General features: G+C 45.6%; 1 protein-coding gene across 5 annotated transcripts; it reads left to right on the top strand.

Moving 5' to 3' along the window:
- Positions 1-862: 862 nt before the first annotated feature.
- Positions 863-15,669, top strand: LOC128441954 (NACHT, LRR and PYD domains-containing protein 12). Of its 5 annotated transcripts, none has more exons than XR_008338779.1 (10): positions 870-1,739; positions 2,491-2,676; positions 2,776-2,895; positions 3,336-3,538; positions 3,770-5,567; positions 8,037-8,210; positions 13,002-13,178; positions 13,553-13,726; positions 14,106-14,522; positions 14,874-15,669. XR_008338779.1 is itself a non-coding variant. In XM_053424085.1 (9 exons), exons 2-9 carry the CDS (start codon positions 2,633-2,635, stop codon positions 14,881-14,883), a joined length of 2,703 nt encoding a protein of 900 aa, XP_053280060.1. In that variant the 5' UTR covers positions 872-1,739; positions 2,491-2,632; the 3' UTR covers positions 14,884-15,669. The 5 variants fall into 5 exon arrangements, 2 of the variants coding, with proteins under 2 accessions (XP_053280061.1, XP_053280060.1); XR_008338778.1 differs by having other exon boundaries at positions 3,767-5,567; XM_053424085.1 differs by lacking the exon at positions 14,106-14,522 and having other exon boundaries at positions 872-1,739; positions 3,767-5,567.
- Positions 15,670-15,996: the final 327 nt, after the last annotated feature.

Raw genomic sequence — 15,996 nt, 5'->3', positions numbered from 1 at the left:
TACTCCTCACGTTGGACACGGTGACGTCTTCCCGCTGGTTGTTGCTCGTGCTGACGTAACACAGCAGGAACCTTCTCACATGTCTCCTGAAGAGCTGGACTCCGGAGACGAGGGGGCGGAGCAGCAGGATCTGGGCAGTGACGGAGGAGGGAACGCGTCTGGTGGAGTAGTTCTGGGGCAGCAGGTGGAGCAGACATCGTTCAAACATGACTCTCACATAAACAATCATGCAAACCCAATAATATCCATCTCAAACACACACCTACACGTGTACAGGTCCTGAAGGTGTCTTCACACTGACACAATCTGGTGAATCTAATGACACCTGCTTGATGTAGGAGACAAAAAATCATTACTGTTGTTAGATATGATCTGCACATGCATTTAAAAAGGGTTCCAGCATTATAGACAACGTGATAATAACTGCTCTGATACAGTGGGATAACATTAACAACTACAGTGGGTGGGTTAAAGGCCTGAGTGGAGACGCACACATGAAATGGACCTTGCTTGAAAATACCTGGTATGTGCATCTTATCAGTTCTTCCATGTAACTAATAATTATTATTCACGACGATGTATATTAAAGAACTCTATTTTCTATGGTTTTCTTCCTTGATGTGTTAGAGTTTAGTATTTTGTGTTTATACTTAAACAAACGTGTTTTTTTCTTTGAAGCAAATAAAAACTTTTTTTTTAATGTCACGATTCTCCAATAAGCTTTGAGATAAACTTGTTTCATACTGTATGTGAATAAAACCCTAAATGACAACTTACATGTCAAATAAATCCAATGAAAAGATGATATTACATATGATCCTCGGCTTCCAGATCCATAGATTGGTGTTAATAACTCTGAATTTTTCAAATGAAACCTGAACAATTTGGGAATGTTCACTAAAAGTTAGAGTTTTAGTATTTGTTGATTTCATTTGTATTAGTCTGATGATTTATTAGATATTAAAAAGTGAAAACATAATCACAAGAGTTTAGAACAGAATGGCTGATCACATGTGGTTTCTCTGCTCGATGTTGATTTGAGACGTTTGTGGTTTGTCTCTGTGAAGCTGTCTCTTCTGCTTTGGTCAAGTTTTCTGTGAAATAGAATTTACACTCACATCAGTTTTAGTGGAATTCCAGTTCATTCAGTTTAGACTTGATGGGAAAACCAGTTTGTCTGCAGCCAGGTACTCTGGCTCTTTGCTGACACCATGTGGTCAAACACTGGTACTGTTTCCACTTGGATCATTTTATACATCGAACACTCGTCTAGTCAGAGAAAAGAAGGGGATGCAAATCTCAGCAGTTATTGAAATACACAACGGTCAAATGATGATCACAATGCAGCTGTATTTCTGTAGATCTATAAACCAACACTCTGACTGGACGTGTTTGACTCCAGAGTTTCTGAGGCTCATTTAAACATCATGATGAATCTCATTGGACGGCTCAGTCCCAGTAGACGCTCCCAGTCAGGACTCAGAGTGAAAGTGAAGATCTGGATTCAGGATCCCACACCATCCATTATTAACTGAATACATGATCCTCAGTTTGTTATCTACATCATAACATCACAATAAAACATGAACTGTGAACCAGTTCATCTTCATGGGTATGAACTGGGCTTTGAACTGGGTGGTTTCAAGAGTGAACTGGTTCAACAGGGAGGAGAGAATGAGAACAGGGAGCGGTCAGACTCCATTTTCACCTGGACGAGCAGAAGGAAGGAAAGTGAGCAGGTGAGTGTGAACACAACTTTCTGAAAGTTTCACTGTCTCACTCTCACACCTGCTGTTAACATCCGTCTGCTGTTCACATGACTCTAAGTTTGTCAGTTCACACCTGGTGACAGACGTCATGTGATCAGATCCCAGAGACAGATGTGAACAGCAGGTCTGGATCAAAGAGACTTCAAAGGACTAATTAACAGAGTTAACTCACAGCTTCACTTTTTATCTTCATCTGTTCATCAAGTGTTTAATAACACAACGTGTTTTCAAAATCATATGTTACAGTCACCTGAGAGAGTGTGTGTGTGTGTGTGTGTGTGTGTGTGTGTGTGTGTGTGTGAGTGTGTGTGTGTGTGTGTGTGTGTGTGTGTCCTTGCTGGGAATGTTTTGGGTGTGTTTCTTGAACTTGTTCGTCCTGATTCCTGTGAGCTCAGGAAAACAGGAAGTGACACAATTCGCTTACCGTAGTACATCAACACAAAGAGAGAGAGAGAGAGAGAGAGAGAGAGAGACTCTTGTCCTTCCTGAGGTTTCTGATGTGATCACTGTATTTCCTTGTATATAAGAAGTTTTGTGTACTCAAATAAAAACCAGTACTACAAACTATGAAGCCCTGCATCTACTTCACAATAAAAACATTTAAAAATAAATTATTTGATTTAGTCGACAGAAACGCTTTTAAAGTGAAAGTGCTTTTATTTTGAAATGGGTCTGCTACAGGAAGTGTTGCAAATATTTGTGTTTGTGACGTTTTCAACAGATAAACATTGAAACTGGTGTGAAAGATCATTTCACTGTGTTCTGCTGTAAACTGAGCGTAGAACCAGAGGAAATAGACCAGACCTTGAATATCTAGAAGAGCAGCGTGGACTGAACCACAACTGAGCCGCAGCCGGTGCAACATGGACGAGGACACTTCAGAGCAAGTTGGACCCTCAACCACAAAGTAAGAGACCTGCTACAAAGATGTGAAGCTCCAAACTGAATCCTCAGAGAATGAACCAGTGAATGATGTGTTCTGAATAAAACATGTTTGTGTTTGCAGAGGTCAGGACCACAGACTGAGAGCAGAGTCTCCAGGGTCCAGCTGTCTGTCTCTGAAGAGTGACTGGTCCAAAGCAGAGCCTCTAAACTTCAGTAATGAACCTGGACCCTCACACACAGAGTAAGAGACTGTTTCTACTGGGACCTGCTCTGAAGAGGATCTAGTCTCCTCTAGTGTGGCCCCTGCATTAGGACACAGCTTCATTGAAGTTGGTGACTAATCTCTCAGAATCACTCAAAGAGCTCAGACCTCCACCAAGAACCAACACGCTCCTTATGAAACCACTTTGAAATCCACTAGAGACTCATTTGGATTTGGATCTGCACCAAATTCCACACACTGGTAAACATCAGTCCTCTGAACATGTCTGTGAAAGAGGACCCCCCCGATCTGGTTCACAGACCACAACCTTCCACCAAGTTTACTGGTAATCTTGTTGTAAAATCCCACTAACGAACCAACCAACACACAAACATACTGGGTGAACACAAAACCTCCTTGACAGAAGTGATGACAACCTGTGACTGAGACATGTGAGTTATCAGGACATGTCTTCACAGGGAGAGGAAGAGGAGTCATGTTTCTGAGGAGGAGCAGTCGTCCTGCTGTGCTTCGTGTCAGGACGTCCTGAAGGATCCAGTCTCCACCAGCTGTGGACACTGGTTCTGCAGACAGTGCATCACCTCATACTGGGACCAGTCTGGTTCTTCAGGACACTCCTCCTGTCCCCAGTGTGGAAAAAGATCCAGAACAGGAGCTGGAGGTCAGACAGCCGGTCAGAGCAGCACTGTACATGTGTCTGCTGATGTCTTCACTTCTGACAACAGCACATGTGGTTTTATTTTGTTCCTTCATACAGCATCAACATTTAACATCGTTAGAAAAGCACAAAGTTAAAAAGCTTTTATTTTCTGTAGTTTTTCTGGATCTGATGAAAACAATCAGCAGATTCTCAGATTCTCTGTCTCTCACATTGTTTCTTGTCTTTCAGCAGATCGTGGTCTGCAGGAGGTTTCAGATGAACATAAGCTCAGTCTGAGGAGGAGATGTGATCATGTGACTGAAGGAAGTGATGAAACAGGAAGTAGAACCCTCCTCAACAGGATCTACACTGAGCTCCACATCACAGAGGGACAGAGTGAAGAGGTTAATACTCAACATGAGGTGAGGCAGCTTGAGACGGCTTCCAAGAAGAAGATCCTCCAGGACACTCCCATCAAGGTCCACGACATCTTTAAAGCCTCCACTGACCAGCAGAGCAGCATCAGAGTCGTCCTGACCAACGGAGTCGCTGGCGTTGGAAAAACCTTCTCGGTGCAGAAGTTCACTCTGGACTGGGCAGAGGGTTTAGAGAACCAGGATGTGGGTCTGCTGGCTGTGCTTTCGTTCAGGGAGCTGAACCTGGTGAAGGACCAGCAGCACAGTCTTCTCACGCTGCTCCATGTTTTCCATCCAGCGTTACAGAAGCTCACGGCAGAGACGCTCGCTGTCTGTAAACCTTTGTTCATCTTTGACGGCCTGGATGAAAGCAGACCTTCTCTGGACTTCAACCACAGGGAGCTTGTGTCTGAGGTCACACAGAGGTCATCAGTCAACGTGCTGCTGACAAACCTCATCCGGGGGAATCTGCTTCCCTCGGCTCTCGTCTGGATAACCTCAAGACCTGCGGCGGCCAATCAGATCCCTCCTACATGTGTTGACAGGGTCACAGAAGTACGAGGCTTCACTGACGCCCAGAAGGAGGAGTACTTCAGGAGGAGGTTCAGTGATGAAGAGCTGTGCAGCAGAATCATCTCACACATCAAGACGTCCAGGAGCCTCCACATCATGTGTCAAATCCCAGTCTTCTGCTGGATCAGTGCCACAGTTCTGGAGCACATGTTGACCACAGACCAGAGAGGAGAGCTGCCCAAGACCCTGACGGACCTGTACTCACACTTCCTGCTGGTTCAGACAAAGAGGAAGAACAACAAGTACGGTGAGGAACATGAGACGACTCCACAGCAGCTGACGGAGGCTGACAGGGACGTTCTCCTGAAGCTGGGGAGGCTGGCACTTAAACATCTGGAGGAAGGAAACATCATGTTCTACCAAGAAGACCTGGAGCGGTGTGGTCTTAATGTCACAGAGGCCTCGGTGTACTCAGGAGTTTGTACTGAGATCTTCAGAAGAGAGTGTGTGATCTTCCAGAAATCAGTCTACTGCTTTGTTCATCTGAGCATTCAGGAGTTTCTGGCTGCAGTCTACATGTTCCACTGTTACACCGAGAAGAACACAGAAGAACTCAACAACTTCTTGAGAACATATGTGGACACAGACAGTACCTTCTCCCTGGATGACCTCCTAAAGAGAACCATGGAGAAATCCCTCACCAGTACAAATGGTCATCTGGACCTGTTTGTTCGCTTCCTTCACGGCCTCAGTCTGGAGTCCAACCAGAGAGTCTTAGGAGGCCTGCTGGGTCGGACAGGGAACAATCCAGAGATCATCCAGAGAGTCATCAACAACCTGAAGGAGATGGAGAGTCGTGGCATTTCTCCTGACAGAAGCATCAACATCTTCCACTGTCTGACTGAGATGAACGACCACTCAGTTCATCAGCAGATGAAACAGTTCCTGACGTCAGAGAACAGATCAGAGGAGAAACTCTCTGAGATCCACTGCTCAGCTCTGGCCTACATGCTGCAGATGTCAGAGGAGGTTCTGGATGAGTTGGACCTGAGGGAGTTCAACACATCAGACCAGGGTCGACTGAGACTGATCCCAGCTGTGAGGAACTGCAAGAAGGCTGTGTGAGTCCAGACATGATCAATAACATGTTCAATCAGTGGAGATGAGTTGTTCTTCAAATACACTCAGTGTGTGTGCGCGTGTAAGATAAGATATTTATCTGGTGTACACAGGAGGACACACAGAGCAGTGGGCAGCCATTCACGGCGCCCCGGGGAGCAGGTGTTAGGGGAGTAAAGTGCCTTGCTCAGGGGCACTTAGACAGTGGGGTGGGGTAGGTACTTTGACATTATGGAACAGATCCAGGTGTTGTCCAGATGTTGTCCGTCCAGGTATGTTGTTTTTGTTGTTGTCACTCCGTGGATTCGAACCACCGTCAGATTTTCTCCACAGTCCAACTTTCTCCCACTAGTCCACCACCTGTGTGTGTTTGTGTGTGTGCGTGCGTGTGTCAAATGTGTAAATGTGTGTGTGCATGTGTGTGCGTGTGTGTGTGTAAATGTGTGTTCGTGCGTGTTTGTGTGTGTGTTTGTGTGTGTGTGTGTGTGTGTGTGTGTGTGTGTGCGTGCATGTACATATGAGAAGAACTTGATAAGAGGTGGAAAGTGAAACCCAATGTGATCCCTGTGCTGCAGTTTTAGGGTTCACACATATGACCATGTGAGGTGCAAGTGAGATTATTGTGTATACTGTATATATATACATTACCGTTCAAAAGTTTGGGGTCACCCAGACAATTTCGTGTTTTCCATGAAAACTCACACTTTTATTTAATGAGTTGCAAAATGAATAGAAAATATAGTCAAGACATTGACAAGGTTAGAAATAATGATTTTTATTTGAAATATTAATTTTGTTCTTCAATTAATCACAGCATTGCAGACCTTTGGCATTCTAGCTGTTAATTTGTTGAGGTAATCTGTAGAAATTTCACCCCACGCTTCCTGAAGCTCCTCCCACCAGTTGGATTGGCTTGATGGGCACTTCTTGCGTACCATACAGTCAAGCTCCTCCCACAACAGCTCAATGGGTTGAGATCTGGTGACTGCACTGGTCACTCCATTACAGACAGCTCACCAGCTGCCTGCTTCTTCCCTAAATAGTCCTTTAATAATGTGGAGGTGTGCTTTGGGTCATTGTCCTGTTGTAGGAGGACATTGGCTCCAATCAAGCGCAGTCCACAGGGTATGGCATGGCGTTGCAACATGGAGTGATATCCTTCCTTATTTAAAATCCCTTTTACCTTGAACAAATCTCCCACTTTACCAGCACCAAAGCAGCCCCAGACCATCACATGACCTCCACCATGCTGGACAGATGGCGTCAGGACTCTTCCAGCATCTTTTCACCTGTTTTGTGTCTCACCTGTTCTTCTGTGTGATCCTAACACCTCAAACTTTGATTCGTCTGTCAATAACACTTTGTTCCAATCTTCCTCTGTCCAATGTTTGTGTTCTTTTGCCAATATCAATCTTTTCTTTTTAGTGGCCAGTGTCAGATATGGCTTTTTCTTTGCCACTCTGCTTAGAAGGCCAGCAGCATCCCGGAGTCGCCTCTTCGCTGTAGACGTTGACACTGGCATTTTGCTGGTACCATTTAAAGAAGCTGCCAGTTGAGGACCTGTGAGGGGTCTATTTCTCAAACTAGAGACTCTAATATACTTGTCTTCTTGCTGAGTTGTGCACCGGGGCCTCCCACTTCTCTTTCTACTCTGGTAAGAGCCCGTTTGTGCTGTTCTCTGAAGGGAGTAGTTCACACCGCTGTAGGAAATTTTCAGTTTTTTCGCGATTCCTCGCAAGGAAAAACGTTCATTTCTAAGAACTTACAAGAACTAACAAGACTAGACTGGCGAGTTTGACATGCAAGTTCTCTTTTTCTGGCCATTTTGAGAGAGTAATCGAACCCACACATGTGATGCTCCAGATACTCAACTAGCTCAAAGGAAGGCCAGTTTTATAGCTTCTCTCACCAGCTAAATAGTTTTCAGCTGTGCTCACATAATTGCACAAGGTTTTTCAAAGATTTTCTAATCAGCCATTAGTCTTCTAAGGTGATTAGCAAACACAATGTACCATTAGCACACTGGAGTGATAGTTGCTGGAAATGGGCCTCTATACACCTATGTAGATATTTCATTAAAACCAGACGTTTCCACCTAGAATAGTCATTTACCACATTAGCAATGTAAAGAGTGTATTTCTGATTAATTTAATGTTATCACAACAATATGAGGTCACTGAAATCTAATCAGTTTGTCTTTGAGTCAAAATGTGAAGAAATTCCATGAAGACAGACTTGAGATATCATGTTGAACATGTTGTGTGACCTTGACCTTTGACCTCTGACCACCTGAATCTAATGAGTTCCTCTGTTAGTCTGAATGAACGCTTGTGCCAAATCAGAAAGGATTCTCTTGAGGAGTTTTTAACAAAAAGGGGATTTACCAGGGTGAGGGTCACATGATCAAGTTTTGTATGAATGTTGTGTTTCCTGATTATTTCTCACAGATTTGATATTTTCTTTAATTACAGACTCGGTGGTTGTCGACTCTTAGAGACTCACTGGGAAGTCGTGGCCTCAGCTCTGAAGTCAGACCCCTCACATCTGAGAGAACTGGTTCTGAGAGGAGACTCTCTGAAGGATCCAGAAGTGAAGCTGATGTGTTCTGGACTGGAGAATCCAAACTGTCGACTGGAGACTCTGAGGTCCTTAAATCCTTGTTCACTTTTCAGACTTTCTTTCTTATTGGGTCATTATTTATTTAAAGGGGACATATTATGCCCATTTGACCACAGTTGATATGGCTCCTTGGGGTCTTAATGAAATGTCTGTAACATTTTTTGGTCAAAATTCCACAAGGATAATTTAAAACAGCACCCTTTTTACCCTGTCTAAAACAGCCTTCCTCAGATTGACCTGTTTTTAGTGCCCCGCCCCCCCCCCCCCCTCACCGCCCCACCCCCGACAAACACACACAAACAGACACACACACACATACAGTTTCACGTCTTAAATCTCCCCTTAGCATATTTAAGGTTGTTAAAATCATTTTAGGTCACTGACTTTGGACCTGCTGTATGCAAATGTTAAGGATGCATACAGCTCCACTGCCCTACCACCACTGGGCAGGTCAGACCCCAATCTAGTCCTGCTCTCACCATCATACAAGCCTGTGGTTCAGCAGCACCCAGTCACAGTGAGGACAGTGAGGAAATGGTCTGATGAGGCCATGGAAACACTGCGTGGGGCGCTGGAGGCCACAGACTGGGATGCTCTGTATGAGCCACATGGTGAGGACATTGAAGGCCTGACTGACTGTGTCTCTGAGTACATTGGGTTCTGCATAGACAACACCATCCCCACTAAAGAGGTCCGCTGTTACCCAAATAACAAGCCGTGGGTAACAAGCAACCTGAAGGCCCTTCTCAACGAGAAGAAGAGGGCCTTTAGATCACGGGACAGAGCAGAACTCAAATGGGTACAAAGGGAGCTCAAGCGCAGCATCAGGGAGAGCAAGGACAACTTCAGAAGAAAACTGGAGCACAAACTGGAGGACAACACCAAGGACGTCTGGAGTGGGATGAAGGAGATCACCGGCTTCCAGAGGAGAGGTGGGGGAGCAGCTGGGAATGAACGGCGTGCGAACTAGCTGAACACGTTCTTCAATAGGTTCAACTCCAACCCCCCCACCCCCAGCGGACCCTCCACTGCCTCTACGACTGCCTCTACTGCTTCTCCGAGCTACAGACTGGTCCTGGCCCACCTCAGACCGCTGGTGTGCCCATCACAAGACCCCCTGCAGTTTGCATATCAGCCCCATGTTGGGGTTGATGATGCAATCATCTACCTGCTGCAGAAGGCTTACTCCTCCCTGGACAGACCCAACAACTCAGTCCGGATCATGTTTTTCGACTTCTCCAGCGCCTTCAACACCATCCAGCCCAGACTGCTGAAGGCCAAACTGGAGGACACGCAGGTGAGTGCTCCCCTCATCACTTGGGTCGATGACTATCTGACGGGCAGACCACAGTTTGTGAGATTACAGAACTGTGTGTCTGATCATCTGATCAGTAACATCGGGGCCCCCCAGGGAACTGTGCTGTCCCCCTTCCTCTTCACCACATACACTGCTGACTTTAAGCACTGCACTGAGACGTGTCATCTGCAGAAGTTCTCTGATGACACAGCCATTGTGGGGTGTGTTGAGGGCGGGGGGGGGGGGGGGGGATTACAAGGACCTGGTTGACCGCTTTGTGAAGTGGTGTGGGGAGAACCGCATGCAGCTCAACGTGAAGAAGACGAGGGAGATGGTGGTGGACTTCAGGAGGAACAAGCCCCTGCCCTCTCCTGTCTGCATCGGTGGGACGGATGTGGAGGTGGTCCCTGAATACAAGTACCTGGGTGTCACACTGGACAATAAACTGGACTGGTCCACCAACACAGAGGCCGTCTACAAGAAGGGCCTGAGCCGGCTTTATTTCCTGAGGAGGCTCAGGTCCTTCAATGTCTGCAACAAGATGCTGCAGATGTTCTACAAGTCTGTTGTGGCGAGCACCATCTTCTTTGCTGTGGTGTCCTGGGGTGCGGGCATCAAGGCTAAGGACGCCAACAAACTGAAAAAACTCCTCAGGAAGGCGGAGTCTGTGGTTGGCTCTAAGCTTGTCACCCTGGAGGAGGTGGTGGAGGACAGGATGCTGGCAAAACTGCTGGCAATCATGGACAATCCCTCTCACCCCCTCCACAAAACACTGGACAAGCTAAGGAGCAGCTTCAGCCACAGACTCATTCAACCCGCTGCTCTAAGGAACGATACAGGAAGTCGTTCCTCCCAACTGCAATAAGACTACACAACTCCTCTACCTCTGTCAGAGCCACCATCACTGAACTGATCTAAACAGACCTGTCTCCTTCACTGTGTACCCTGTACAACACTCCGCTCCATATACTGAACACTTACTTCACATCATATGTGATATGTGTTAATATAAACCATATTGATATTATGTATCATTTTATACAATAATATTGTCTTTTGCACACTCTGTCTACATATTCTTACACTCATAGTACATTACATTATCTATTGTATAGTCAAATACTTATATTTATACCTCTACTATATATCATATCATATTATATCATACTCTTTGTATATTATTTGTATATATAAGTCTATATACACATATTTATACATGTGTACATGTTATTATTATTATATTTACTATTATTATTATATATACTGTTGCTGCCATTATTACTATATGCTGCTATTATATTGGTATAATGACTATCATATATAAATATATATTATGTTATATTATATACTATATATACTGTACTATTTTTATATACTGTCTAACAATAACATTACCATCATATCAGTACTATTACCATCATCTCGCCACTGCACCTTATCTACCTATTTATCTTGTGTTTCTGTTTTTATTCTTTCTACCTCAATGTTTTTTATTTTATTCTATTGTGTTGTATTTTATTGTATCCAATGTACCGGCTGCTATGAGGACTTAATTTCCCTTCGGGGATGAATAAAGTAATCTACCCACCTCCACCATAAAGATGTACATTATTTAAATACATGCATTAGATATGCGTGTATACACTATATAATTGTATGTGTATATCTATTCATACAGAGCATATATTCTGAGCGCACACATGCACACACACACGGATCGTGGAGGGGCTACAGCTCTGGAGGCTAACACTGCTGCAACTTTTGCGGCGAAATGCACTTAAAACCCCGGGTATGAGTTTATTGAGCAACGGAGGTGACAACGAGCTAATGGTGACCGGCACCGGTGCGTGCAGCTCGGGGTGCGTGGAGCAAATCTGTACAGGCCACAAAAGTTATAAGGCGCAGCTCTCTCCCCCCCTCCTCCTCCTCCGCTTCGCCGCCCGGGCATCACAGGAGAGGCTATCCGCTGAGCAAGCACCAAAGCACGGGTACAATGCAGCCGGAGACCGGGGGGGGGGGGGGTCCTGGAACATGTTCTGGTGCTATTTTCTAACAAAGCTCCACAAACAGCTGTTTTAAGTTATACCTGCTGTTTCAACCGGGGCGACACACACACAAGCTACGACTCCGAGAGCATTGGTCCTCCACTCCGGACCCGAAATGGGATCTCTCCCAATCCGATGCTTCCCGGCCGGGGTTCCACATGCAGTACTGCTGTAAAAACGTTCACAAGCAGCCATTCCAGAAAGTGCCGTAACTTTAAACACAAACTAACAACAAACTAGCGTTAGCCCGCTGCTGCTAACCGCAGAGGGACACACAGGCTGGAGATTTGTCACAGATCGATAATGATCAATGATGAAAATGAGACATACCCTGCAGACGTGGGGAACCCTGAGCCGGTGAGACGTGTCCGGCTGTCAGGTGTGTGAAGTCAGCGGGAGCACCACCAGCCTCGCAGTGAGCCGCCCGGGTACAGCCGGGTTCCAACCCGCCACCGAGCAGCGGCAACGCCGGCCGGCGTCGGCGGCAGCGGGCAGACAGTTTACACGCCACCGTCAATTACCGAAACAAAACAACAGCTTTTCTAGTTGAAGACACTCACTGCGACACGAGACACGCACTGTCAACGCTCCCCTGTCCGTGGGGAGATCAGTCAGGCGGCTGCTGCTAACCGTAAACAAACACCGACACGTCCACCAGAAGCGAGCCGCTGACATGGAGCCAGCAGCCCGATGACATCACCCAGCGAGCCCGAGCTGAGGAAGGGGCTTTGGCTCGTGACTTACCCCGACCAAAGGCTGTGCTTCTCGGCCAGATCTCTGCCTCTCACCCCGCTCACCGTCTGGTTAGCGTCCCCCCTCGGCCAGCTTCCCAGCTAACACCCGCCGCCTCGAGCTGAGGAGGGTGCTGTGGCTCGTAATGTAACCCGGTCTCCTCCTCCACTAGATCTCCGCGGGGGTGGGCTATGCCATGTAGATTGACTTTGACGTCAATTCTGGTCGTAATCCCATTCGACGCACTCTAGCGTATAGTTTCTGACATAGAGGAACCACAACATTTCGCGGGAGTTCCTCAGTCATCTGTCCCTCACCCAGCCTGTCAGTCACGTCCACCTCATCAACTCCATTCACCTGCACTCACCTGCTCCTGATCACTAAGAAAGTGTCAGTAAATAACATGTGGACTGAGGCCGAGCACTCGTCCTCCTCAGGTTTTCAAAATAAGACACATTCTTATTGAAACACGTTGGACAGTTGATAAGTATAGAAACAAACAGGAAGTGACATCAGGAGTCATCCCTACTTTAAACAGTGTTTAATTACACAAACCTGCTCAGTGACCAACACACAGAGAAGAAGCTGATGAATGAAACAATGGTCCAACATGTCTGATCTGATATTTATCTTCAGGTCACAGACTGGACTGAGGTCAGCAGCATGTAGAGAGTCTGTGTTGACATGATGACGATCCACAACAACAGGAGGACACATTCTAATATTCATATTTCTTTATCCAGGTTCGAGCACTGCAGTCTGACAGAGATCAGCTGTTCTTCTCTGGCTTCAGCTCTGAGGTCAAACCCCTCTCATCTGAGAGAACTGGATCTGAGTAACAACAACGACCTGCAGGACTCAGGAGTGAAGGAGCTGTGTGGTTTTCTACAGAGTCCAACCTGTCGACTGGAGACTCTGAGGTCAGTTCACTGACTGACTTTTGTAGATCTCATATCTATAAACAGCATTTATACACAATGTATCTAATTAAATTTTAATTTAACATAATCCACATTCATACATAAGATGAAATCATTAATTAATGAATCTGTGACATTTTAAATATTCAGCTACTTGTTAAAACACTGAGTTTAGTTCTGGATTTCCTAAACTGATCTGCAGGACAGAGACCGGGTCCAAATAATCTATTTGTTCTGAATCAGGACTCGTTTTTAGTCCAACATGTCTGATTTCATATTTATCTTCCATGTTATTAGTCTGTGCTCACATGAATATGTGTCTGTTATTTTCACACATGAACTCAGTTTAATTTACAGTTTTATTCTTTATCCAGATTGTTTCGCTGCAGTCTGACAGAGATCAGCTGTTCTTCTCTGGCTTCAGCTCTGAGGTCAAACCCCTCTCATCTGAGAGAACTGGATCTGAGAAGAAACAGGCTGCAGGACTCAGGAGTGAAGGAGCTTCTTGATCTACAGCAGAGTCCAACCTGTCGACTGGAGACTCTGAGGTCAGTAGATGGTTGGAGTCAGTCCACGCTGCTTTCATCAGTATGTTACTAAACACAGTCAGTATCACAGATCCAGGGTCTGTGCTACCAAGCAGGATTTGTGGTTATCAGGTTAACTTCAGGTTTAGTTTTTTCAGTTCTACGAAGCTCGTCCACTTCTTAACCAGGTCAATCACCATGGTAACTTCTGATGACAGCTAACCTGCTCCAGGTTAAGTTGGAGATCAACCAGTATAGAAGCTCCGCCCACTGACCACAGTGACTCTACACTGTTGTGTGGTGCTCACTCTCCTTAAAGGGACGGATAAGGGAAGTTTAAATCAACGTCTGGTTGGTTCAGTTGATCTCTAACTCACCCAGAACATCTCAATTTCTCCAGACTCATCCTGTCCCCAAAACACCAGATGACCTCAGCTTCCTGGAGACAGTGTATGTCCTCAGAGACAGTGAGACAGTGTGTGTCCAAAGAGACAGTGAGACAGTGTGTGTCTTCTTGTCTTCCACTCGTCTTGTTAGTAAACAACAGATTCAGATCTCGTGGCCTCGAGTTATTTATCTCGTTCACACGTTATTATGTCGTGGTCACGTAATATATTTTGACCAGATGCCACCAGGGGGCGCTGTAACTTACACAAGCTGGACCACAGCTGACAGCCTCACACGAGGGACAGAGACGGTGTGGTCTTCATCTGATCTGAGACAGTTTGTCCTCTCACTTCATCAGTGAAGAACTGATCAGGTGGATCTTTGTCACAGCTCTGAGATCAGTGGGACTGAAGCCTCTCCTCATCACATGGTAACCAGGAGCTCTTTATACAGAGCAGAACCTCTGCTGAGGTCCATCTGTCTCCTCTGGTCCCAGTTTGTCAGAAGCAGATGTTCATCAACACACAGTGAAACATGGCTTCACCTGTAACAGCAGTAAATCCACCTCTCAGGTGTCCACTCTGCACTTTGACATGCAGAGGACACACACTGAGCTCTTAGCGTGTTCATTCCAACACGTGAACATGAAGCAGAGAGGAAGCTGCTCCACCTCTGAACAGGACTGAAGTCCCTGCTGCTCTTTCTACTGGATGAGCTGCATCACTGACTCACAGCTGATGAAGTGAGTCTCTGTGACACTGATGTCTTCTTCTCTCAACAGGTGGAGGTGAGTGTGAAGAGGACAGTGTGTGTGGACGGAGGCTGAGCTGTGTCCTGAGGATCCAGAGGCTGAAGCAGCAGCAGCTTGTGTGTAGTCTCCAATCTACACAACCCCTAATCTGCATGTGTTTGTGAGATGAAGCCGGAGCACCTGGAGAAAACACGGGGAGAACATGCAGACTCCACACAGGAAGACCCCATCTGAACCGGATTCAAACCAGCAACCTTCCTGCCCCGATTGTGTTTATTCACATGAAGAATGTGTTTATTGAAATGACACAACACAAGCAGAATATATAAACCCTCTATAAAGAGTCAGATACAGTGTGTTTAAGTTTGTCTTTATTATTGTCCACCTTTGTCCCTCAGTGTGTCTCCATGTGTGTAGAACCACATTCTGTGTATATGTTTGTTTATGATCTTAAAGTTCCTGGATTCACGTCACAAATTGATTTAGTTCAACACAAAGTTCAACACAATCAAATCACTTTGAGTTTAAAATCAGAGTTTTGTCTTTGACACAAAAGATCAAAACTCTGGACTTAAAAATGGGACGTTTTCATTTCTGCATCAGGTGCAGAGCGGTGGTGGCTTTTCTACTTTTGACCCACAGGTGGCGCTGCAGTATAACAGCAGCACATCCCAGTCAAAGCCTTTATATTCAGTCTATGAGTCAAACACATGGATCATTTCCTCTGTGACAAACCAGATGTAACGAGAAGAAAAACATCTCAGAGAGAAAAGTTCTGTTTCTACTTGTCTCTGCTTTAATGCTCAATAAACATCCTTCCACCGACTTCACTGGAATCATGACTCAGCTTTTCTTTCCTCTTCAAACAAACTGGTGGAAACATCTCGTCCTTGGTGCAGGTAAAAGAACAAAATCACCAGTTTGACATAATGGAAACCAGCAGAAGAAAAGTGAATGAGACATTTACAGAATGAAGAAGAGTCGATGAAGAGCAGAGCATCTTTAAGTCTCTGAGGAAACTGTTTAATAAACATTTTACCATATTTAATAGAAAACTGACCCGAGGACGTTTTATACAAACGTAGATGAAGATTCTTGTTGTACGTTCTCGACCACCACCTCAGAACAACCACCAGGGGGAGACTGTAGCAGG

Source organism: Pleuronectes platessa, chromosome 6 (assembly GCF_947347685.1).
Source record: "Pleuronectes platessa chromosome 6, fPlePla1.1, whole genome shotgun sequence".
Classification (NCBI taxonomy): Eukaryota; Metazoa; Chordata; class Actinopteri; order Pleuronectiformes; family Pleuronectidae; genus Pleuronectes; species Pleuronectes platessa.
Note: the sequence above shows the minus strand (reverse complement) of the source record. Positions and strands in the feature narration are given on the sequence as shown.

What these genes read in the sequence shown, in the direction of transcription:
- LOC128441954 (XM_053424085.1), top strand. Translation starts at nt 2,633, where the DNA reads ATGGACGAGGACACTTCAGAGCAAGTTGGACCCTCAACCACAAA. An exon ending in GTTGGACCCTCAACCACAAA is followed by an intron (nt 2,677 to 2,775) that starts GTAAGAGACCTG and finishes TTGTGTTTGCAG; the next exon opens with AGGTCAGGACCACAGACTGA. An exon ending in TGTCGACTGGAGACTCTGAG is followed by an intron (nt 8,211 to 13,001) that starts GTCCTTAAATCC and finishes TTCTTTATCCAG; the next exon opens with GTTCGAGCACTGCAGTCTGA.